This window comes from Battus philenor, unplaced genomic scaffold (genome assembly GCF_028537555.1).
Source record: "Battus philenor isolate CCGP_79_NKW_IND1 unplaced genomic scaffold, ilBatPhil1.0.hap1 SCAF_3, whole genome shotgun sequence".
NCBI classification, from domain to species: Eukaryota; Metazoa; Arthropoda; class Insecta; order Lepidoptera; family Papilionidae; genus Battus; species Battus philenor.
The window spans coordinates 8,416,488-8,443,053 of NW_027181693.1; the positions used below are offsets into that span (position 1 = coordinate 8,416,488).

General features: G+C 31.4%; 2 protein-coding genes across 2 annotated transcripts; both read right to left on the reverse strand.

Moving 5' to 3' along the window:
• Positions 1–5,752: 5,752 nt before the first annotated feature.
• Positions 5,753–10,135, reverse strand: Spf30 (Splicing factor 30). The gene is made up of 5 exons (XM_068770474.1): positions 10,104–10,135; positions 9,989–10,032; positions 9,659–9,921; positions 7,350–7,496; positions 5,753–6,897 (listed from the first exon to the last, which is right to left on the reverse strand). Exons 2-5 carry the CDS (start codon positions 10,028–10,030, stop codon positions 6,627–6,629), a joined length of 723 nt encoding a protein of 240 aa, XP_068626575.1. The 5' UTR covers positions 10,031–10,032; positions 10,104–10,135; the 3' UTR covers positions 5,753–6,626.
• Positions 10,136–13,313: 3,178 nt separating this feature from the next.
• LOC137926545 (solute carrier family 12 member 8) lies at positions 13,314–21,315 on the reverse strand. Its single transcript, XM_068770178.1, has 11 exons — positions 21,052–21,315; positions 20,781–20,961; positions 19,531–19,676; positions 19,172–19,400; positions 18,865–19,066; positions 18,164–18,398; positions 16,520–16,713; positions 15,775–15,874; positions 15,552–15,695; positions 15,134–15,312; positions 13,314–13,710 (listed from the first exon to the last, which is right to left on the reverse strand). The coding sequence occupies exons 1-11, from the start codon at positions 21,235–21,237 to the stop codon at positions 13,548–13,550; spliced, it is 1,959 nt and encodes a 652-aa protein (XP_068626279.1). The 5' UTR covers positions 21,238–21,315; the 3' UTR covers positions 13,314–13,547.
• Between the last annotated feature and the right edge of the window lie 5,251 nt (positions 21,316–26,566).

Sequence of the window (26,566 nt, forward strand, 5' to 3'; positions counted from 1 at the left end):
AGAACCGCTTTACCCGGTTCTCAACCGGCGCCAGGTGATTCCAACGTAACATCGATCTCCACAGTAATCTCCAACTAGAAACCGCCCAAGAGTTCTTCCAGGCATGAACAAAGGCACACTTCGCGAAGACCTCTTCCTACCCCATCCCCCTCATAGCGAACTCCTTTCGCTACACCCCCGGCACTTCCTTAAGAAACCTCGTGAGGCGTCCTAAAAACGTCCTTACTGATCCTATCGCAGGGTTCCCACAATCCACTCACCACACACCGCACGCTTCAGACACTCGCTACACTGCAAGCGATAACTCACCATCTACAGCAACCACTCCACTGGCGACCGCTCACCGCACGAAAAAATGCGTGCGATGCTCAAAGATCATTCACCACACTTCCTACCGTCCGTTACGTAAACGGCGTCGGCCTCCCGACGCCGCCGCCGCGAACAGCGTGGGCGATCCAAGGTAGGATCAGTATCCTTCCTTAGATTGCCGAGTGGTCCACGCTGCCCTCCACACTCAACTCCTCATTCAGTACACTTCAGTAACACTGACAAGACCGGCGCTCTAGCCGCGAGTTCTGCCGGCCGACTGGGTCGCGCTGGGTTTGTGTCCTCGAGGGCTGGCTGGGTGAGCCCCGCTACTACTATCTCGCGGCCACTACCTTTGTGACTTCCTCGTCGCCCCGCCAAGTACTGATACTGTTCGGAAACTCGAATCCTGTAATTTTATATAGTTTACGGACCCCTCCGTTCCATGAAACCCTTTCCGATGAAGCTGTAAAAGCTGCAAAGCTAACAGCAAAAACTTCACATGAGACAATAGACAATAGCAACTGACAGTTCGGTTTTAATTTGAGTGAAGTGTCAACAGAAAGAAATAAGCGCGAAAATACAAAGCGAAGTAATAAGTGATTGAGAATAAGTGCAGTTTAATAGTGTTTTGGGGAGGCAATAGTTCTGGTGTAAATTTTAACTCCACTTTGATCCACATTCAACGTAGATTTCCTGTTGCAGTGTTAACCCGTCAAGTGCCGTATATAATTGTGTTGTGAAATCGTAAGTAAAACTCTGTTATTAATGTTTCCCTACCTATTGAAGCAATTTTAATTAAATTTAGCTTTAATGTTGGTCAAATATTAAAATAAAACAACTAAATAACTATTTTTTATCAGAATTTTTCTAACTGTAATTTAAACTGTAAAGTAATTACGTCATTATTTTAGATATAAAATCTGTATAAAAATCTTAAAATTTCTGAGTAATAATATTTAATCAACAATTTTTGATAATTTAAAAAAGGATGGGTAATTTAAGTAGGTACTGTAATTGTTTTTAGGTGCTGTGTTAATCCTGGCCAGGATTAGAACGCAACATGGAGAAGCCAAGACCTAGTAAAAGATTAAAGATGAAAATCGGCAGTTTCAAGAAATTTGGACTGAGAAATACTTATTTGTATGGTCGCATAACAAAGTCGTTTATTTAATATGCAAGAATTCTGTTGCGATTGCAAAGGGATATAATGTAAAAAGGCACTATAAAACGCAGCATCCTTCTTTTACCAAGTTTACAGGCGAATTAAGAAATCAAAAAATGTTGTCTTTAAAACAGAAGCTTATTGACAGCAAGCTATGTTTACAAAACCCATTCAAGATTCAGAAACAGCTACAGAAGTTAGTTATGAAATTTCTCGAATGATAGCAAAGTGAAGTCGCCCCTTTTTTGGTAAAAGAATGCATAGAAATTGCCGCTAAGAAAATGTATCCAGAAGCAGCAAAAAAATTTGAGAAAATTCAACTGAATCGTATGACTATCCAAAGACAAATTATGGCTTTGTCAGGTAATATTGCGGAACAATTAATGGAAAAAACTAAGATCATTGAATTTTTTTCATTACCACTCGACGAATCCACTGATATTAGTTCCACAGCTCAACTTCTCATACTCATACGAGATGTTACTCAAGATTTTGAAGTCTTAGAAGAGTTATTAGGAATGTGTTCATTGAAAGGTCAAACCAAAGTAGTTGATATACTCAATGTACTTTTGGTTGAGTGTTAAAAAACTGATTTGGACTTATTAAAATTATCGGGAGTTGTGACTGACGGTGCTCCTTCGATGATTGGTGACAATTCCGGGCTAGTTACTTTGCTGAAAAAGCATCTGCAAGAAAAAAACATAAACCCTGAAGATCTCATGCAGTTTTACTGCATTATACACCAAGAAGCCCTCTGTTAAAAAAATTGAATTTCAAAATGTCATGAAAGTGGTAGTTTCGACTGTATATTTCATAAAATCACGAGGACTCAATCACAGACAATTCAAACAATTCGTTGATGACATCGAAAGCGAATACAGAGATTTACTGTATTATACAGAAGTAAGGTGGCTAAGTCGTGGATTGACACTGGAACGATTTCTAAATTTAATAGAAGAAATTGGAATATTTCTGGCGGAAAAGCAAAGGGATATCCTGGAATTTAACAATTATGATTGGTTGTGTGATTTAGCTTTTTTAATTGACATTACAAGTCATTTGAATGTCTAGAACACACGGCTTCAAGGCAAAAATCAACTGATATCCCAGCTCTACGCTCATGTATCATCCTTTCAATGCAAGCTGAGACTTTTCAGATCACAATTGAATTCTGGAAATTACAATCATTTTCCGAATTATAAGAAAATGCCTGAAAAATTCAACAAAACTGCGATTAATTTCAGTTATGTAAACAAGTCAAACTTTTTTTAATACTAAATAATAATAAAATAAAAAATCGAAACCGCCTTGCAAATGAAAGTTTGGAAGCAGTTTTACGTGTTGCTACAAATAAATTTGAGCCAAATATAAAAAAATATTGTAAGCACTATGCAGTGCCACGCTTCAAATTAATAAATTCTTTTTCAATTTTAATAAATTATTATCAATTCTTTATTGTCCTTAATTACTTATACTTTTGGCGACCGGCCCGACATCAGTTCATGATTTGTCCGAGTAGCCCCTAGTCTTAATAAGTCTGTGCAACCATGTGTTAGGGTTAGAGCGCAATCGCACTTTAACCCTCTCCAACTTAAATGTCAATGAACAAAAGTGACTATCCGTCACATACGTAACAACAAACCTTATTTTCCCTTTTATCTCAAGTGCTAGTCATGGCACTTGCACGCACAACAAAATAGTATAGTACGTTCGCATGATCTTATTAGAACGCTCTTACCACCACTTTATTGACTAAACGCGCATTATGTCGCCTTTAAGTACTCATAAGAAATGACAAAATCCATGTATAAGCGTGAAATATGACTCGCTTAAGCTAATAAACACTGAAAACTCCAACCGTCACTATAAGATTACGACTAGGTTTCTGAGAGATGGTTCATCTCGTTAACGCTGAGCCGTTCCATAAACGATGTTTGCAGAAAAATTTAAACCACGCTGTAAGAATATTTGATGTCCCTGTGTCTTTTTTCTAAGGAAATGTTAAACTAATCTCCCCGAAAAACTAAACAGGCAACTTTATAAAACATTACTTATTTATTTTAATATGATGTAACATGTAAATTAATCTAAAAAAACAACGCCAATAAATTATAGGGGAAAAAAGAAAATGGCAGTGATGATTTGATGTATTGTATAAAGTTACACATGATATAAATCGTGCAAGTAAGGTATGTAGACGTCTCGCCTTCTGGGCGAACAACCACAGGTAATGCGCCGAAAAATACGGGAGCACAGGCTCCAGTCACACAGGCAAGCATTCCCGTCATAGATGGGGAGCCGTCGGCCGACTCCGAGAAAGCGGAATTCAACCTCGCCGGGGTTGAGAGCGTTAGTGATAAAACGCAGATAAAACCAGACGCTGACTGAAGGACTAGAATACTGCAGTTGCCCTGATCCAGAAGCCGTGGGTCAACAAAGGCCTTACCAACATATTCAAGAATTAACTATCAATATATCGAGGCGTTGAAGGGTTTTTTTTAATAACATTGCAACGATGTTTAGGTCGTCGGAAGACGCTGGGTACATGCTGCTTCCAGCCGGTCTTATTGAAAGACTCGGGAGGAGATCTGTGTCCAGCAGTGGATATCTTACGGCTAAAATGATGATCATTTACCCAGACTTTATTACGTAACAACAATATTTACTATTTTAATCCTGTTAGGTGTTTTGCGTACTGTAATTAATTATTATTTAAAAACTTAATATTCGATGTTTTGGTATTTTGGCAGAAAGAACCAGTGTCCTTCCCAAGTTCTATCATTTTCCAAAGGTTTAGTTAAAGCTTGTAACGTCGTATACCACAATTATATCAGTTTTAACAATAACGCGTTCTTTTCGGGCATCCTTTACTGAAATTATTAACCCCAGAAATTTTCAATTTAAATAACTAAAACTATATGTTACTTATCGTTACAACTCTCATTTATTGCACTTTTTATATTTTTTTAAGTTTATTAACGTCGTAAATTTGGTTTCTATATGCAACAAAAGTTATATACAATATTTGTGACGAATATCCTTTTCTAGTTTACCAGACTTCGTTTCAAAGCAATTAATAAATATCTTGCTATGTTTTCGAGTATAACTAATGTATTTAGATAGTAACCTATAAATCGGATACTTGCATCTCATTCACTTATTATTGTATAAATTTTATAAATGAAATATTTTTTTATGATTGCGTGAATAATGTCAAGTCAAAATATCAAACAAGAAAAAATCAATTCCACTTCCGAATTAGATAAATAATGAAACAGGAGAAAAATTATCTAGTGTGTATACTGTAGTCGATATTTCATGTCCTAATTTATAGGTACTACTGTGTATTTATCAACGTTTTCGAAATTGTTTTATTTCATACACACGACAATAATAATTTTTTATACTAAATTCTTAGATTTTAATTCTGTTTTGAAGGTATCGGCGTCTACAATTACTATTGTTAATTCTTTTTGAACGCTACAAAATTTAACGGTTAAATTTTGTAGCGTTCAAAAAAGCTTCACAAAGTAATAACTTGATACAATACTAATATCTGTTTCTCGCGGATTTCGGATCCACGAGTCCTGAGTCCAAAGAAGCTGTAAAAGCCAGAAAGGGTAACAGGGTCCGGCACCAATTGAATATAGCCCTATCTGTTTATTGTTTTGTAAGTTATAAAAACATTATTCACATTTTTGCGTAATTATCACCATCTTTGCGCTAGTATGCTAGAATCTTTTAAAAATATCAAATACAAAGTTATAAGTCAAAAATAACATCAAAATATTTAGATTTCCATGATTAAAAAAGAAAAACCGAGAACGAGATTTCTCGGTTCACATCTCTTCTTTTCAGCCGATTGACGCTCTTGTAGTGGCCCTTGCACAGGTGTGCCCCAAAGATCACCACGATGACCGGATCTTGCGCTGCCCGCATCAATCGATCAATTGTTCAAATTATAATTGGAGAATTAAAAAAAAAAACATTACTTGCTTTGTACTAAATTCATACATATTACAAACTTTTCAACTCAATAATCCACCAACAGTGTAGACGTGTGAATTTGTTAGGTAAATTCCGACCTGTTTTTCATAGAATATCCGGAATATTTTAGTAATATATAAGTACATATGTTTGTAATCGTTACAAAGCCAATCTTAATAAAAACACGTAAACTTCTTAGCTAGTTTAATTCACTTACAATTGTAAATTTCGCGTTCAATAATGTACTTTATACTTTTATTTAAGATATTCGAATAGGTGCGAGTTCGTCAGAAAATTAACCACGGATAAAAGAACTGGGAATAAAAGGTCATATTTTGAAAATTAAACAAAGCCTTATATCAATTAACAAAATTGTGTAATATCTCCTAAGTATATAATATAATTTGATAAGGTGTAAAGATTATATGAATTTCACACGTCTTTATTGAGTTTATGTTTGTATTGGCAGTTTACTTACTCTCTAATTCTGTTTTCAAAAATGTGTAAATGGCTTTTTTGGGATTTATATACAGAAATACTCAAAATTTTAATATTTTATTTCATATTACTAAAATGTGATGAATCACTTTTAATTTCAAAGACTAGGGTTTTTTTAATAACATAAACCATAGTATAGAAGGAAAATCCTTTCCTTTAAAGTAATGTTATGAACTTGAAAATTAATACATTTTTATCATTTTGACTTGGTGTTTATTAGATAGATATGCACACAGAGGTTTTATAGTTTCACCATTTAAAATAGATTGTATTTGTCATAAGTTCCACCACAACATGGCTATTGAGTCTGTTATTGTACTGACTGTACCTTGCCAAAAATGAACCATAATTTTTACTTTTAAAGTAAAAAAATTACTTCACATTACACTTCACAATTTAACAAGTTACTATTAATAAAGGTTGTTTTGTAATTAATTTGGTCAATCCGCGTCTAACCCAAAAGGCTTACTAATCTGTGAAATGAATTTTTCAAATTTAAAGCTGTAATTTATCAAACATACATTTTTATAATCAACAAAGTTAAAATTGACGAATAAACCATGTGTCAGTATGTAATCATTACAGTAGCAAAACTATTGTTTATTTTTATTTAGCTATGATATCTAACCTAGAGTAAAATTACTCTATTCCTAAATAAATTAATAATTTATTATCCTCCCTTCTTCCATTTTTCGCCAGGGGTGTACTCTGTCATTGGTTTTCCAGATATTCCACAAGTTCCAATACCCACTCTGCCTGACAAATTATCGGGCGAAGCAAAAATACTTTTAGTCCGCACACCTGGTTTTTTTGACGCTTTTGAATGAAATGAGAGCCATTTATTCTTTTCACTTTCTCTTTCTTCTTCTATTTGTTTAAACCTTTGTTGCTTTTTCTGCTTTTTCTTTTTAAGATACTCTCTATTATAACCTTTTCCATGTCTGTGAAATATTAAATAACATAATTAAAAATTGAATATCATTAATCTCAAATTGCCTAAGCATTTACTTTTTTTTCAGAATCTTTAGGTGACAAGCAACAAAGTAGTGCCTCACAAAACTCTTCAATCCAAATGCTAAGCATTATAGTACCCAGCATTTGATTTGGCATGTTGGTTAGAAAAGCTTAGTTTGATTTTATAAGGTGTTGTCTATTATGTATAGACACAAAACAATCTGTCAGAGCACTCTCTAATAAACACAATGCTTAACATAACCAAATTAAACTAATCTATTGCCAATGGGAATACCTGGTACAATACAACATTGTATCAAAAAATGCCTATCACTAATATCAGATAAAGACTACATCTTTTAAAAATATATATTTATACAAGCAAAATTAAAGTTATGATTAAGTTCTAATCAAAATAAACTTTTGATCTCACACTTACTTGCTTTCATCTCCACTAAGAGGCCTTTTTACTCCAGAATGTATAGACTTTACATCATGAATAGAAACAACCTCTAATGTTGTATAGCCATCAAACTTTACTTTGAGACTTTCAGTACTGATTTCTTCTACAGTAGCTTCATAGAACCTGAAATAATATTTTATCAATTAAAGCAATAAAATGAAATAATTTTTTTTTACTTTTTTGTTTAAAATGCCTTTCATAATGGTTCAACACTTGTAGTAATTTAAACCTAAATTTCATACAATTTACTATTTTACTGTGGGAAATACATGGAGAATGTTCACTGAAAGTCCTTAATTTGGAGTATTGAATCTTGTGTTAATGGATGCCACTTACATTAACGTCCAGATTTAATTAATAATTAACAACAAAATCATCAATTGAAATTGGATATAAACTTCAATCTACAATATTCAATCATCCGATCCCCATTATGGTGATTTACATAACACTGCTAAAGAAAGGTATGATGTATGACAATCACAACACTACCTTGAACTTGAATCTCAACAACACTAACTGCAAAAAAAAGTAACAATTTAATGTGAAAAATGACTTAAAACCATGAAAGATGGCAGTTATGAGTTTAACTGTTCAGATGACCATTAGGCGTCCTGTAAGGAAACCATTGGAGATAGCAAGGCTTTTCTCACAATATAATCACAAAGTTTTCAATGAGAACCATGCTCAAATTTAAAGTAGAGGTTGAAAATATCTGAGAAACATATGTAGCCATTATGATACTTAATATGAAAGTATTCACAGGTATTCACATTCATTTCAACAATGAGGGTAACAAGAAATGAACCAAAAAATTCATTGTCCTTACATTTGTAACAAATGCCATATTTAGAATCCAAGGTGTCTCAGATCTCTTAGACCCCAAAGCGGACAGCAATTTATGTGGAAGTTCAGCAACATACAAGGACAATATGGATTGACTTAGGAGTAAAAAAACTCTGAGCTATCTTCAAGGTACAACAACATATGGACATATGGCTCAACAGATTGTGAATGATGTTAATACTTTTTTTTTCAGAAAGAAAACTAGTACAAATAAGCAGAAGAAACCAATTATAGAACTATGAAGGCTTTGTAATGTCCAGTCCATACAGTCTTCATCTCTTGTGATACCTTGGCCACAAATTGAAAAAACATTTCACATGGGCAAGTCATAAAAGCTGAGAGTATAAGAGCAAAAGTTTATCTAAGAAAAATTTCTAGGTCAATTAGATGCAAACTTTAGTCTATAAAATTTGTATTAACACTTTGCTGTCCACATGTTTTGTATAAAATTTATTCGCTTGGCACCGGCAGCGCTAATTTGGATTACTTGGCTTGTCGAGCTTGTTGTCTTGTTGGCTTGTTGTCGAACTCAACAGCAACAGAACTCAATAGCAACAGATCTCAAAAAATACTGAAGCGCGGACAATTGTTTCTGAAGATGTTAATGCTGTTAGCCCTAAGGCTTTTACAGTTTCATCGGTACTGAGTTCACAGAGCAGAAGAGTCCTTGAACTAGATTGAAGTGCCAAGCAATGAGCGATACTATTTATACTATTTTGCACGCGACACTACTGTGGTGTCGCCAGCCGTTGGCCACTTGTTGGTTGTCGCCGGACTGCATAGTGTTTTTTGTGTATTTAAGTGACATCAAACTGCAATTAATTCAATTAAATTCTCGAGACATTGCAGACATTTCAATAAATAGCATAGTCGAAAATAACCAATGGGCCTTGGTTTACCAAAATCTGTAAAGTATGTGATATAAAGATAACAAATACTCAAACTAAATCGGGGGAACTGAAGACTTTGCTAAAGCACTGTAACAATGATTAACAAGTGCTCAAAACTGATTATACCTATGTGACTAATAGCAAATGAAAATGGAAAATTCTTTAAGCTTATGCAGAACAATATATCCTGTCAAATTAAAATGTATTTCAATAAATCAGTAAAGGCTTTAGCAGCTACATTAAGCTTAATGAGGGATAAGGATGGTTGCTAGATACAGTCCCAACAGGACAATAAATCTACCTACAAAAAACAAAAAGGCTTAGGCCATAACAAAATCATTAGTCTATTTGACCATAAGCAATACATTTTTATAGCTATAAGGGACCATCTTGAATTCTTATATTTATATATGTAATCCAAATAATGTTTAACAACCCTTCTGCAATGTTTTACCATATGTAACTACCAAATATATAGATGATTATCAGATCAGAGTAAAAGTCTATATCACTTTTCTAATTTTGGACATTAAAAAAATAATTACTCACATGCCATCAGCTTTCCATTTTGCAAGGCACTTCTCACCAATGTGCAATTTTGATACTGGATTACCCAAAGAACTGTCATCATCATCAGGCGGCGGGGAAGCTGTAACATTATCATTATTACTAGAACTATGAAAATCATGAACTTTGATGTCACCCTCTTGAGTTTTTATTAAATCTTGTGTCAACTCAATTACTTCTTCTAGATCCCCCTTCAATTTAAGAAGTTCCTCATTTTCTGGATCAGTTAATAGCGCCGCTTCTACCTAAAAGTGTTACATTCAATTTAATAACATTTTAAGTGACATTGCAATACTAAATTGTCATAGTTACCTGCTGTAACTGCAATTTGTAATTCCTCAGATCCTCCGCCATACCTATTATAGTATTGTATCTATATCACATACACAATATAAATTTACTTTATAAATATAACATTTATAAATACCACAAACGCTCCAAAATTTCTTTCTACTCTGATAATACGTTAAAAACCACAACCATTAGCAGTCATTGACAGAAAAGCACAGAGTATACATATCATAACAACTAAAAGAAAGAAAGACAAAAGATAATTCGTTAATGTTTACATTTTACTAAGTCTTTTAAATTCCTGTTAAAATAATAATTTTAAATTAATAACTTAAAACTGTGAATTAAATTTGATGCTTTTAATTTAACCCATTTAGTTAAATAACTAAAATAGATACAAATTAACAAAATAAAGCGAAAATAAACATTGATGTAAAAGTTGGTTAGCACATAATAAATAATACTTAAAAATAATGCCGGTTAAAAATAAACGATACAAAGTATATATTTCTTAACAAAATTTATCGTTTTAAATTAAATACTAAATAATTACCAACTTCAGTTCCCGATTTGTATCCAACATTTGTTATTTTAAATTAAAGATTTTTGAGATAAATGATTAAATAACATTCTATTCATTTTAAATGTTTGCTATATCAAACCTATAAATTAGAGAAATTATAAGGTAGACTATAAATATTAAAAAAATATATATAAAAAAACTATATATAAAAAATTAAAAGAACAATAAAGATCAAGTCTTATATATGTTAATTTTAAACTGGATATAAACACCGTGATCACAATGATCATCGAATCTGATTTATAAATATTTTAGGGTTTAGGGTGCAGGTAAAAACGCCAAAAATAGTTTTTTTTTTTTAATTTATCTGTTAGGTATTCATTGGAGCCGCCTCCAAATATTTTATTATTCAGGTCATATCTGATTTATATATATTTTATTATTCAGGTTTATTCGTAAATCGCATACTGCTCGAAGTGTAAAAGTAACAAATCGGCAAATTTTATAATAATCAAATTAATACAAAGGTATGTAAATAAAAATAAAAAAAATTATTACAAAATTAGTAGACATGGCACGCATGGACTCAGTTAATAATAACAAAACTACTCAAGCCTTTCTAAAAATTTTCTTAATATGCTCTTAAATAAATGAACGTGTATTGATATAAATAAAAATAGAATTAAGTATTTAGGGAGGGGGGGGGGGGATAGTGAAAGATCACGAATACATCAATATTAATAATAAAAGCCAGTTCAAATAGAATCAGCTTCAAATGGCTTGGCGATTAAATTTGTAGGTTTAATAACATGCTAATCCCTCTCTGTAATGGTATATTAACTTCTGTAATCTTACCACGTCACTGTAACTTGGTTTAACAAAGTAATATAGCAGTTAAACAACAAGTCATTCATCTGGTAATCGACAAAATTTGTGTTTGCAGTTTTATATTGACAAATCTAATTGAATGGATGCCAGGGAAACGAAATAACAATGTCTTAATTTTCTTTAATAAATAATTAAATATCGTGCAATATTAAATTTGGATGGACTTTTCAAAAATAAAAACCACCATTGTTTTAAAATTGAGTAGTATTGTTATATTTAAAAAAATAAACTTATTGCTCATTGTTACTTTTCACACTATATGATAATTTTAATAAAAATTGTAATACATGAACATCTTTACTGGCAGTAATAAAGAAATGATAAAAATTATTATAAAGGATTAATTAAGACATAAGTTTTTGAATAATATTTAAAATCAATAGATCGTTACTTAGCATATGTAATCATTTTTACTTTATTTTATTCGTTTTGTTTTTTTAAACTTCAAGAATATTAGTATTTTCATACAAAATAATTTTATTTTTGGAAATACAAAAATAATGCAGCATTTAAACACTTGGTGATGCAAATAGCTGACAGTGTTTACTATAGTCATAATCTCATGAAAAAAAAAACTAAATTTACAGTTAAAATACTACTTTTTAAAAATAGAAGTAACAATTACATTTCAATACGCTTAAATATTGAAATTAATGCTGTAATAATTAAAGGTTAAAAATTTCGAATCTACATTGCTTAAACTTTATGAGTTCTATCATACTATTCTATCATGTTAAAAAAATTAGTGCATTTTTTATACAATTTTTTGCGGAAGACGTTTAGTTGAATCATATTGCCATAACCATGACTGAGTATCAATTACAATAGAAAATTAATAAATTTATTAATAATTTTTATACGGTTTTCCGAAGTTATTTTGAAACTTAATAAGACATGCATGGTGTGGTTGTTTGTCACTAATAACAATAAAAAATCTTGACTACCAATAAAGTACTCACTAACAGTCACACGTCTTCTATCAATTATCATTTTTACTCTACGTAATATTTATTTTACTTTAAACATATTATGTTTTCAGATACTTTAAAAGATACAAAGCCGTTGAATATAAATTTCATTAAATGTTGCACCTAGTTGCGTGATTTGTTTTACACATTAATTGCAAATAATTTCACAATCATAAAGCTGCCCTTATGTAGCCTATTACTTTAAACTACCATAATGTGTATATTAAAGAATAAGATTTTAACATACCGCAATAACTACTTTTTGTTTTATACAATAAATAGATTTATGCTACAATCGAAAATAGATTTAAGACCTAATTTTTGTATAGGCATTAATTTTAAAAGGTTCTTCTTAAATATTTTTTGAAACGTTTTAATTATTAAAATATATCCATTAAATTGAAAGTGAATAATAAAGTGTATGTTACTGCTTTCCGAAATCTTTCTTAAAAATTATTTTTCACATATAACTTATTTAATAAAATGTTTACCAACAGAAAAAAGTCGAAAATGAAATATGACATATATTTTACAAATGTTTTAAATATTTTCTTATTGCAGCCTTTAAGTGAATCTAAAAAAAAATAACCTAATATTATGAGTTACGTATTATTTTGAAGTTAATGATGTAGATAATTTTTAAACATAAAATTCGTTAGCATTAAAATAAATTTCTGTATATAGATAATATAAACACAAAAATGAAAGCATATTATTTCATATTATTTCTATCTTATTCTGTCAAACATCTTTTATTTCCATACTGTTATGCTTGAAATATGACATTCCTGATCTTTTTATTTAAGCGACAGCAAATTTTAAAGTTGTTTATAATCTCAATGTTTACATTTTTAGAAAACATAATTGTAATCTCACAAACCTTAAATAAATAAATGTAACTTTAGAATTGCAATTTAAAAGTAAGATAACGAAAAATTTAAATAAAAGATAATTGATTACAAGCGGTATCAAACATTAACCATGTTTACTGGATTAGATATAAGAGCTATTATAAATTAAATTTTATGTTTTAAGTAGACGTAACTGCTTTTATGTTGTTAAATTCAAAACGAGTCTTTTATTTACGCCTGGCACGATTAAACAAAACAAATACAAGTATAATATATTCGTTGTATAGAACATCAATATAAAAATGTTTTTAGTATATGTGAATTTAAGAGTATGGAAGAAGTGATTATCATTACGTGTCTACGCTAACGAGGTGACTTTGTAAAGCTGTGGACTGGTGGTAGCGACGTCGTGATGCAAAATCTTCGTTGTCGTCGTTCAATCGCTCTTGCTCCATCGATATGTCTGCGTGTACTGGGGTCACCACCAACTGTTCATATTCTAACGGTCGTTTTCTGCAGTCAAAATAAATCTTAGTTATGTTATTTCTTAGTATATGTTGTGTAATTTATCAACTATATTGTAAAGAATTTTAAAAGATAAGGCTTAATAACAAATAGTTCTGACGACTATATTAAGTAAATCTGTCCGAGTTTGTTGTGGGTTATCATCAGACCAGGGCGCGTTTTCGATCTTTTTTTCAATTAAATTGGACTTTTCTGGCATTTCTCTTGTGCCATACAAAGGAGAAGTAACAAAACAAAACGTGATAATTTCATGTCTAACTTATCACAAAAGGTCATCGATAACTACTTTGCCTTGGTGCGATTAAGAAAATATGGGTTCCAAAGAAATTACAACTGTCACAAAGCTTATTACTTTTTATTTCAGATTGTGTTTCTTTTGTTATATAATTAATGTAATACTGTGATCAAAAAAGTAAGGTGAATTTCTTTATAAAAATGTAAATTCTTTATTTATTCTTTCACCCCTACAAAGTAAACCCCGTCCGATAAAACGCACTTGTGCCCACGCTTTTCTTAGTCCTCAAAACTGTTGAACCATTTTTCGGAGAGTCTTCAAGAACATCTTTGTTTCGATTTTTATCTCCTCATCCGTTAGAAAACGGCATCCCCGCATTAACCTTTTGAGTTTGTTGAATAGCCAGAGATCGGCGATTGCAGAATGATGTGTGTCGAGTTTTTGACGAAAAAAAGTCGCAAAGAATCAATGCAGTATTAAATCAACCTAACAAGATTTGACGCGCTTGAAACGTCATTGCAAATGGTTTGGGATGAGCCAAATGATATTCCAACACAATCAGCAAGATTTCTAATTGTCAATCGACGATTTTCAAGCACTAAATCTTTAATTTTTTGGAAGTAGCGCTTTTTGGTTTTAAATGACAATTTCACCTTACTCTCTGATCACAGCAGTATGTAAATAATGGAAAAGGCTTATTATGCCAAAAATAAAAAATTAAAATTTAATATACACAATAATTTTTTGAAATTCAATACTAAATTATTAATTTAATTTAGTATTAAATTAATCTTACAATGGACAGATAAGACATAATTATACAAGCCAGCGCGAATCACTTTAAAATCTTAGGGAGCAGGTAAAAACGCCCAAAAATAGTTTTTTTTTTAATTTATCTGTTAGGTATTCATTGGAGCCGCCTCCAAATATTTTAATTGTTATAACTTTAGGTAAATATGCATCCTAATAACAGATCTCTAGCAGAAATGTAAATGAAAAAAGAAGTTAAAAAATATATAAAAGATGTAGGTATGTTATCCACTTAAATCAAATAAACATTTTAATTTATTCGTAGTTACGTAAGTCAGCCTTGTACCTTTTCATAACACAATAAAATAGAACTGTATTCAACATAACACAATAATTTTCGATAACATTAACATTGAAAAAAATTACCCAATAGCCTGGAGAAAAGAAATTTTTAGCCAATAGAAAAACCGAAACTCCGATGCTCTACCCGGCTTCACTGCAGGATTGGCTGCTCCAATATATAGCCATAAAAGCCATAAAATGGATAAACACCCGAGAGCATAAACCCAATGCACCAGGAACATTAACAGGAGTTTTATAGCAACCTAGAAGAGAAACGTTAGGATATTAAATGATAAATATCTTTAGAACAATTTCATTTTAAAGTTTTATAAAACTTCTTTTTAAAATCTAAAAACTCATTTTACTTTATACTACTAATTTTACAAATAATTTAAGGCATAATTTAGACAATTAATATTCAAAACCTATTAAATTTAAATACAAAATTGTTAATTAATTTGACAAATTATAGATCAAATTATACATTATAAATATCACTTACACCAGCAAGAGATAGCCATCTATTGCATAGATGAGAATACCAGTTTTTATTTTTTGAATGCACGTTTACGCTGGGTCGGCGAACTTCACCGTTAGAAATACGTCCATTCATTATAGCTGGATCAGTAGGGGATGGAGTGAAATCCTTGAAAATAAATTAAAAACCCGAATAAAAAATGAAGTTAAAATGTTATACAACGCAACCTTTGCTTTGTTACACTTACGCCGACGTTTTTGTGGCGTATTCTTTCAGGGAACAAAAGGTCAAGATCGCTTCCCGTAGCTCCATACACTTGTGGATCTCTTTGCGCATGGCCCTGAAATCTACAAAAATAAGAAATTTTATTTAAAATGTTTGTCTTACTAAAGTAACGAAAGTTATTTACTTCAATACAAAAAATATATGTTTTTACAGTTTATCAACAAGACTTATACAAATTTAGAAGCCATTTCTCATTAACATTTCAAAGAATTGTTTGAATACGTTTTGTTTAATAATCCACATTAATGTCAATTTATTTTATAAATCAGTATGTACTGATTTAAACGAGATAACATTATTTTAAAAGCTATTATAAATTTAATATAATCAAATTTCGCTATATTTAAAAAATAATTACAAAAATAAAAATATTGTTCATTATTTTATTTTATCTGTATTGTTGTAACTCTTTCACGAAAAACTTCTTTTTCCATACATAAAATAAAAAAAATATTTCAAGGAAATAAAATATTTCTATCTACCTATCTAAATTTGACGATCAATAATCAACAATCAAAATATGTAATCACATTATTACCTCTAAAGTTTGTTTATAACCAAGATAATCACTGTATGCCGTTGTATTAATTTACTTTTTCTGCCAAACGTAAGACCTCCAACTTTTGACAGTCCCAAGTCAGATATTAAAAACATAAAAATGATAAAAAGTAAAATATGAGAAACAGAAATATAAAGGAAAATCATACCTCATTTCACGCTTGTGTTGCAAATCAAATGTTTGGGCGAGAGCAAAATAAGAGTAATCAATACTAGCGTAAGTAATAAGAAAAGGCATGGTAACGATGGGTGCGAGTTTGTTGATGTCGCCAATAATGATAAATGTTACAGTCACTACAGCAACTACCACCATTGAGTATACAGGCACCTTGTTAGGTCCTCTCTGTGAATGGAAAAGGTGATGCAAATAAACAAATGCGGTGATAAAAACAAATAAAGTTTTAAATTAACTTATGTAGACTCTTACTAATATTTACAATATATAACACTGGATGTTTTTAATATACGAAAAATTATACACAATAATAAGTTTACATAAAGTTGTTTTTCAAAATTTCCTTTTGAAAATGTATGCATTCTACAATATAAGACTATTGAGGAACAGCAGGCGTACTCCTTTGGGAGTTTTCCCTCAGAGTTCGGACGCAACCATCGCTTCTCGGTATTTAGAAACACAGTTTTTCTTATAATTTTGAGATTACATTATAGTCGCATGGCGCAAAGTTTCTTTTCTACCTTCTGCAGTCAAATACTCAGTAATTTGTTTGAACAAATGTGCTGACGCGTTGTTTTAATGAAGGAATGCGTGGACATTGCAAATAACTAGGCGGTCGTCTTTTTACCGATACTACTTCTTTCAAATTTTGTAGGCAATTCCTTTTAATGACAACATCCACTATGATTACATGCTTATTCTCGGTTTATGTTGATGCTGTTAGCCCGCGCGGCTTTTACTGCTTCATCGGAACTGAGTTCACGGAGCGGAAGGGTCCGTGAATTTTAAAATAAAACTAAAGCTGGACAGACGCATTCTGCACGAAGTCGTTCGCATGTAGTAAACCGTTCTACATGAGTAGAGCTGTGCAGTGTTGGTGTTATGTATATGCGGCTTGGGACGGCAGCGTGGACCACAGGCGAGCCAAGGAGGGATCCGGATCCCTACCTCGGTTAGCCCACGCTGTTCGCGGATAGGGAGCGAGCCGCCCCCTAATACTATGATCAGTGTCTCCTGCTTTCAGCATTATTACAACAGATTTAAATATCGTTACCTATGACAATGTTTAATACAAAGTTTGAGGAGCACAAAGGTCAAATTTTTATGTCATTTCACGGCACACATCAATACTATGGCGTATTTAGCTCCGGTCTAAATAACTGGTACCTAGCACAAAACTTTCTAACGCAAAATATTTTGAATTTGACTTATACAATGTGTTACACAACTTCAATGCTAGTTCCGGAAATAACTGTTGAAGCACTACGCACACGCAGATCATCCTGATATTAGTACGACCACGCTTGGATACGTTCAGTCAGTTGTAAATAGATGATCAAGATGGAGCTTTATCACTAAAAACTAACTAAATTCTATCGTATATCGTGTATATATCTATACTTTATTTCTGATACCGCAACTTAAAACGTTAAAAAAACATTCAATGAAAAGTTTCTATGTTAAAGATGTGATGTATGTTAAGAGTTTTTTTGTTTTGTTTTGTTGAAATTTTAAATTATTTTTAGACTTAATTTTTCAACAGATCATGAAATATAATTCAAATTAAAGAATAAAAATTTAAGAAGATTTTAAAGTTATAAGAAATAAGAATACATACCCCATGACCAAGTATGTCTAATCCTGGTATAACTTTTTCATTAGCAATGCTCTGCAAGACCCTGGGTGTTCCATACATTGCACCTAAACAGGAGCTCATTGAACTCACATACAATCCAGCAAGAAGTAAAATTGTAACAGCAGATATGTCAGCAGTTATTGAAAAGTTTTTGAGTAAAGCTTCTCTTGTAACAGTTGCTGCCAGTGTAATAATAAACATTAAATACAGAAATGTCCTAAAACAAAATTTATATTTTGTAACTGTCATAAATAGGTTTTAGTTACAGATAAAGAAATTTCTAAACACATTGTGGGAACTTTTACTTATTTTATTACTCATGAAATGATCTAATGTTGGTCAACATCTGCCATTCTGTGAACTAATTTTGAAGAGGAGGAAACGTGTTTACTTATTATGTCATGATATTTTTACAAAGGGTCCATTGATTAAAACCACTTGGTGTTTATCCTCAGGCTGTAAGGAAATTGTAAATTAAAGTTTATAAAGGTTTCAGGTTATCCATCAGGTATCTCTTTATTATGTGGTAGTAAGCTTTATAAGCTTTGTTGAAAGCAATTTCAGTTTAGGTACAGCCACCAATCAGCCTTGAACCAGTCATCAGTGTTTTTGAATACCATTAAAACAATAATAATAAGTACAAATCATAAGTAAACAATTATCTCTATGTATCATTTACTTACCCAGTACTAATTGCTGCCAAAGAACCATTAGGAATATTGATAGATGGATTCCTTAAATCCCCACTCATGTTAATTCCTGCTAGAATGCCAGTGACTGTAGGAAAAAAAACACCAAAACATTTGAACCAAGTGTAATCATCTTGATAATTTGACCAGGTGTTGTTAACAATAGTTCCACCTAGCCATCCTTTAAATTCGGTTGCTGAAATTAAGGATATTTAATCAATTTACTTAAAAATTTACAGATAAAGACATGTACACATTTATATTCTTTCACTTCAAGAGACAAATAATAATTTGTGCTTACTTGGTATGGTGGTAAGAGAGCCAACAAAAAAATCTAATGCCGCTAATAAAATAATTAAAAGCAAAATAAATTGCAGTTTTATAACCCATTTGACCCCTGCAACATTTATTACTCCCAACAGAAGCACAGCGGCTATAGCAAAACCACGAGCTGCCCATGTATTATCAGACCCAACTAAATTTGCCATGGATTCACCAAAACCAAACACATTAAGTGCACATCCTACAGCCTGAAAACATTAAAAAAATCTTTACTATCAAGGTCAAAAACTATTTTGTCATATTAATTTATAAACATATAGTATGTTGGAAATGTTAATTATGAAAAGTATTAATCAATTAATTTAAAAAGATACTTGCCTGTCCAAAGCAATATATCATTCCCAATGTACCCCCCATTCTTGATCCTAATGTATGACCCAGTAAAAAATATACTCCCCCACTTTCTATTCTACATCTTTCACATATTCCCACTGCTGAAAGTACTGAGATCAGAGCTACAAAAACTGAAAATGTTTGATACATTTATTATGTTTTTTGAAATAAGATTATGAAAATAACCTTGTTCAAATCATCAAAAACATAAACATTCACATTAATGAATCAAAACACGCACATTAAATATGTTACTTTAAAGAAATTATACATGAAGTAAAACATAAAGATATTTTAAATAATTAAAAATAACTAAGACCAACAAAACATTTTCAAAAAGTTTGGAATGTTATACCATTAACATTGAACTAAAATTTAAACCAAAAATAGTGAACTAAGGAGGCCTGAGTGCCTCAGGATATGTACCAGAGCTGTTTGCTATAACATCCTTAATGAAAACATATTTGAATGATTATGTTTGCGGAGGTTATAATAGCAAAGCCAAATACATATTGGTCTACTTGAAATAAATTTTATACTATACATATTTAAGCTAAATAACATTGAACCATCAAAAGTGTTTTTGAGAGCAATTTTAAAGAACTGCTTGACCAATTCAGTAATTTTTTTACAAGGAAAACACAAATTAAAAATGTAAAGTGTGTGAAAATACCCCTTTTTTCCATTATAAACCAAAAGTACTAATATTGTTGATTAAAGCACCTGCCATTAAACATTTCACATTTCACAAAATCCAAAAATGTGTTAAGATGAAATTAAACCAACAACATATTAATTTGAGCATGATAATAAAAATACTAACATGTGACCAATAAAGTCTTACAGAGTAAGAAATTGAAAACTCGTTATTAAAAAGTCTGATCTGAATGAATGACAGTAATCAGACAAATAAAGTGTATATTCTGAAATAAATTGCATTTATTTATTTAGTCTTTTGGACTTCAACAGCCTAATAACTCTGTTCTACAATCTGTTAAGGTTAAGGTTTGTTATTTATTTAATGATAATAGAAATAAAACGATAGTAAAAATTATTTAATTCTTGGCACATTGGTCCTTTATTAACATATATTTATATTGATAACAGAAAGAGTACTTGATATTAGTGTAAAAATAAATACCAAGACCTTTCATGTATATAACTAAGAGGTTTTATATGAAACATTGAAAACACTAAACACCTTTACATAAATTGAAATAAATATGTTCACGTACCTGTAAATATCACAATAACAATTCCATTTACTAATCCTGCTTGTGCAACTATCCAACCAGACCTTAAAAAAACGATGACACCAAAAATATTGATGAGGCATGACGTAAATACTCCATCCCAGGTTCCAAAAAGAACTGGTTGTGAAATAAAAAAATTAGATTTCCACCAGGGCACATCACCCTAAAAATTTAACACGATTTAATGGTGTTATGACAACTATAAAAATTACTTACAAATTTGCCTTGCACTATATGCATCCAAATTTTTTACCTGTATATCGGCAAAGATTTCATTAGCTCCTGAAGCTTGATGTCCACCTGTACCATATTGTGACTCATTTCCCAAGTCAACAAAACCTCCGGATTGTCTCCTCATTCGAGCTCTATCGTATTCTGGTTCATTATTTCCATACCTAGTTATATCTAAATCTCTTTGCGTAGGATTATTTGAATTCATTTTTAGAACAAAGATTTAAAATACCATTGTAACAATAGTTTATCTTAATAAGAACAAGGAGATAGCTTTTGCGGCAATCTGACGTTACTATGTTTATGATATTTGACAAATGTCAAAATTATATTGTGCTGACGTTAATTTCAATATAGTGGTGTGAAGTGAATTTATGGATGTTTATTATAATAGCTAGATAGATTACGAATTTTTAACTTGTAATCTGCATTACTTATATGTAGTATAAATGTAGAGAATTACTATAGCATTATTTCAGCTTTGTTTTATTTCTCAAAATCTCTCTTTAAATGAAATATGTTACCGATGTAGTTAGGTTTTTTTTTGTGAACATTAATAGTTTTTTAAGATATTATTTTAAATGTTATCGAAGGATATGTAAATATTTCACAAATTTTTCAGCAAAGTTTGTAATCAAAATATTATGATAAATAGATGTCAGTTTTTCACTTTCAAGGTTAAATTAGATTTTATTTTAATGCAAAAAAAATTTCCGCACAATCGTGTTTATTATTCACTAGTGTGATAAATTAGTGGTACACTAGTGTGGTAAAAAATTCATTTTAAACGTTATATGTTCAGAATTTTAAATTTATTTTAAAAGACCATTTCTTTTCCGCCAGAAAAGAATTGCTCACAAAATGTTAGAAAGTAACTTTATTTTGTATGTTTTATCAATTACCCATTAGCAGGCGGATTTCGGATCCGCAAACCCTGAATTAGATGAAATTGCAAATTATCAACAAAAGTTTTGTTTGTATTAACATGGATTAAGTTTACTGAAAATTAATATCAATATTTCGCGAGCATTTTTTTAAACAGTAATAAATGTACAATAATATTACCTTAATAGTAACAAAATGTAAACTACAGATCGGCAAAAACAGCGTATCCTGTCATGCAGGCTGTTTCCTATCGGTTACGTTGGAAATGTAAGTGGCTACGTCCAAAAATGGACGTTCTGCGGCTGAAACGATGATGATTAACAAATTTATAGAATTGATAAACAAATAATGTTTAAGGTATTACTATACAAATCGAGTTTTCTCTTAAGCAAATGATTGGTGGAATTATATAAATTTTATGTAGCATATCTCTCCTAATAGTACATAACCACATATATCATTGTTAAAAACTATGAAATATCCATGAAACAGGTGTTATTCATTAATTACGACATGAATTGCATGGACGGCATAGGAGAATATCATACAAGTACATTAAGATGGTATAATACTTTTTAGGACGAGACAAATATATGTGGGCTCCTATCCACCCAATTGGTTGGTCATTAGCTGACCGTGCCTCTTCTGAGCTATATTTTAATATTGTTTTTATCGTATATTTGTAAAAAATGATTATATAATTATTGTATATTGCAGGGCGTATCTTCAAGAACCTCCTATTCCTCTTGTCGAATTTCGCATTGGAAAGAGTAGTAATTCTTTCTACAGATGTCTGTTTCGTAATTTTGTGTTATATTTTGTACATCAGTAGGCAGTACTTACTGATAGATTAGTCAACCTAAATTGTTAATTCAATCCATTCAAATCTAAGAGGTAAAGTAAATTTAAAATGTTTACTTTTTACAACGTTATGGATGCGATCTTACCATATATTTTTTATATTTATTTAATGATGAATTCAAATATTTTTAATTACATATTACAAAAATACAATTAAAAAGTAATAACTGTAACAGGTAACATTGTAGTATTATAACTAAATGTTGAAGAATAGCTTATGTAATAGCTATGAACCATGTTAAATAGCTAAATAAACTGATAATTCTATTCTAAAAATAGATAACATTATGCTTTGTAAATGTGGATTTTATATTTCAATGGCAATTATAACTTTGATTTTCGACAAGGATAAATTTTAATGAAACGACCCTCTTTAGTTCCGCTGAGATCTTGCTACAAGTGTCATCTCATACCATAACGACTACTACTGCATAGTTATTACCATGACCTATTTTTATGGTCATAAAATTAAAATTGACGGCACAATTTCCAGAGTGGTTAAGAGGTCTCGCCACCATTGCTGTTTTTAAATTTACAGATTTGATATTTACAATTATATTCATATTTTTAAAAATTTTCTTTATGTAATGGTTAAAAATATCTGTCGTATTCTTGCTACTTGCCCGACTGTTACAGCTTTTTTGAATGCCGCTGTAACGTATAAATATTATAAGACTTTCATCAAACAAACTGTTTATGCGCCAGAATTTAAATGCTTATAGAAAAAATTTGAAACAGACACAAAGTAAATACAAAAAGTAAAAGTAAATTCATAACGTTTATATTTTGTCTTTAAAAAGGTAATAAATCCTTCATGGGTCTGAATGTACGCATTTATAATAAAGTAGCACAATATATCTTAGACATTCCTTCACGTTTTTTTTTAATTAAAATTTTATTATTAAATAAATCTTACTGTAAAAAACAACTTACAGTAAAAAGGTTTTAATTCATCGAAATATGTGGGTCTTTGTTTGACTCCTTTACTCGGATATAATTATAATGTATCATCCAGCATTGTAAAATTTTTATTTAAAAAGAGCAAATGTTGAGTTCTTAAGCGGTTCTTCTCAGTAGATCAGAATTTTGAGCTGGTGGAAGCTTATAATTTATATGTTAAAATACTGAACGATTCAAATATGCTCACTTATGTGAGTAAAACCGGATGATACACATTGAAACTGCTTTTAGTTTCGACGCTCAAGAAAAAAATAAGCATCTCTGTATCATGCTTTACTAGTATGGCAAAGCCTGATGATATTCTTCGATGGTTTTCTTCCATATATGATATAAGTATTTTTTTGAATCATAATAAATTCGTACATTGAAGCACTTTTGGGTACAACTGGTTGTTCCGCAAAAAGACTTTTAAAAGATTTACTTATCCTATGTTGATAGTAATAGTAATTATTCCTAAATATTGAAATATCGCGGCAGCGGTTATGTAACACATTTCATAATTAAACATAACATGAAAACACCCAAAATAAACCATGCCGTAAAATGTTAGTATTCGCTTTCATCGAACTTGTGAGCGTGCAACGTATTGATGCCAAAACATGGCTTAATGTCGTGCTAGTCAGTGCAGACATTTCTCAAATCGATGACGCCATTGTTGATTCGCCGCTATAGTACTCTAAAATAACGTGTTGTACAAGAGTTTATTCATTTATCTTATACGATAATTCACCGTTGTTAACAATATTATTAATAATTCTTTGAATATAATCCTTTAATAAAATAATAATCATAAGTAATCCACAAATTAATTTAATTAGTGACTCCATAATATTTTTTAAGATTTAATTTAGTATTTTCCTTTTCAAAATGTTTAAGTTAAGCCCTAAGCTATAATATATAAATTGCATCGACATCAAGTCTCTTTGCAGTTGCTTGGTTTAGCGAGAGAATTTTTATGTATATACTATACATACATAGATACGTACAACTTATGCATCAATATGTGCGTACCACCAAACCTATAATTCAATCTTAAAACTGTTTAAATTTTTATAAGTTACCAACAATTACTATATAGATACTCATGCACATTTGCTGAAATGTTTGCCTTGATGTTCGATTATTTCAAAATCCATATAGATATAAACAAAATTATTTAACATAAAAGTAAAGAAAAATGGTTCAATTAGAACGGAATTATTTAATAATTAAATTAAAAGCCTCATTATCTTAATTAAATTATTATGATCGCCATAATCAAGTGACAAGATTTAGCAACATGTTGTATTACTTGAAAAAATTTTAAACTATTAATAAATAATGTTATCAATTATTTATTTAGTGGTTAAGTAAACAAATGTAAAAATTAAATCATTAAAAACGCTTTGCCGCAGTATTCATACTATTGTTTCTTTTTTGTTCAAAAATAATACGGACTATTTTAAAAATTAACAAGAAAAGGTTTAGTCCCATGAGGTTTAGTTACGAATAATCAATTCTTTTACCGACAGTACAACTTACAGATGTATTTCCTCGTAGTATCCTTGGTCCCTATCCAATACCGAGCAATTTTCGCGAGACGGGCGGGAGTTAATAAAAAAAAAGATTTTCCGTTGCTTTCGAATACAAGCGTTGTATACGCTCTTATTTTCATAAATGAAAGTTATACCCTTGTTACTTTTTATTGCACTGCAAGCTTGGAATGAATTGAAACAAGTAAGTTGTTAAATATTAAAATTACAATAGGGTGTAAGAAAGAATTGAAGTTCGAGCACGATGACCTGAATGTTAAGATGGTCAGCAATTAGAATTAGAGGTGTGCGGGCGGGAACGGCGGGCGGCTGGCTGCGGGCGGCTGGCGGCGGGTGGGAGCCGGCGGGCGGCGGGCGGCAGGCGGCTCTGGGCGGGCGTCAGTCGCCCCGCGCCCGCGCGTCGCCGCAGTATTGCCGCGTCAGACGCGTCATAGTATGCCGGTGAGGGGGTCTATTGTCGACGCGCCCGTTCGCGCGTTAACCGCGCGCTCGCGCCGCCGGCAGTTGTTTGTCCATTCGGGCCGTACGCCCTAACGCACATAAACTCGCGCGTTTCTACTACATACGATGAAATGTAAATATTTATGGATGTCAGTTTTGAGTTGTTTAGATTGGCTGTAAAATTCAAGGTATGTAAGTAATGTTTGATGTTTCGATTTTTTCACGACATTGTTTGTCCGTTCGTAACGTTTGAACACGCCGATCGTTTCGAAAAACATGAAATTCTATCAATATTATATTATTTTCTTTTCACATGCTGTGCTTGTGTCTATAACAGGAGTAATTGTCGACGATGGCTTCGATTAATGGCGCGCTGAATGCCCTTCTATATTTGGATCGATAGTTTACTATTTAACGTTGTTAGTGCTGGATTTAACTAATTTATCGCATTATTTATTACGTGATTATAATATTAAACGGTGCCCGAACACAATGTGATAGTACGCCAAGTCGCTCGGCGCTGTAACGTGCGAAATTTACCACCCACTGGATAATTTAAAATTTTTCACAGGTTCACTACAATTTACACACCACATTCAAAAAAATGAGAGAAACATTTGAAACTGTTGCACAGAATAAAAACCCGAAACTATGCTTAGTGTTTGAAATACTCTAGAAATTATCTTTGACTGCGCCAGTCAAATATTTCGTTAAACTTGTTTACAAAAATAAATTGCTTTAATATATTTTTTTATTTTTTAATGAGGACAGTGCCTTGCAAGCGTGCCTGATATAAATACATAGTAAACATAACATTGATCACAATAAATGTTTAGGTGAAAATGAAATCGACAAGGC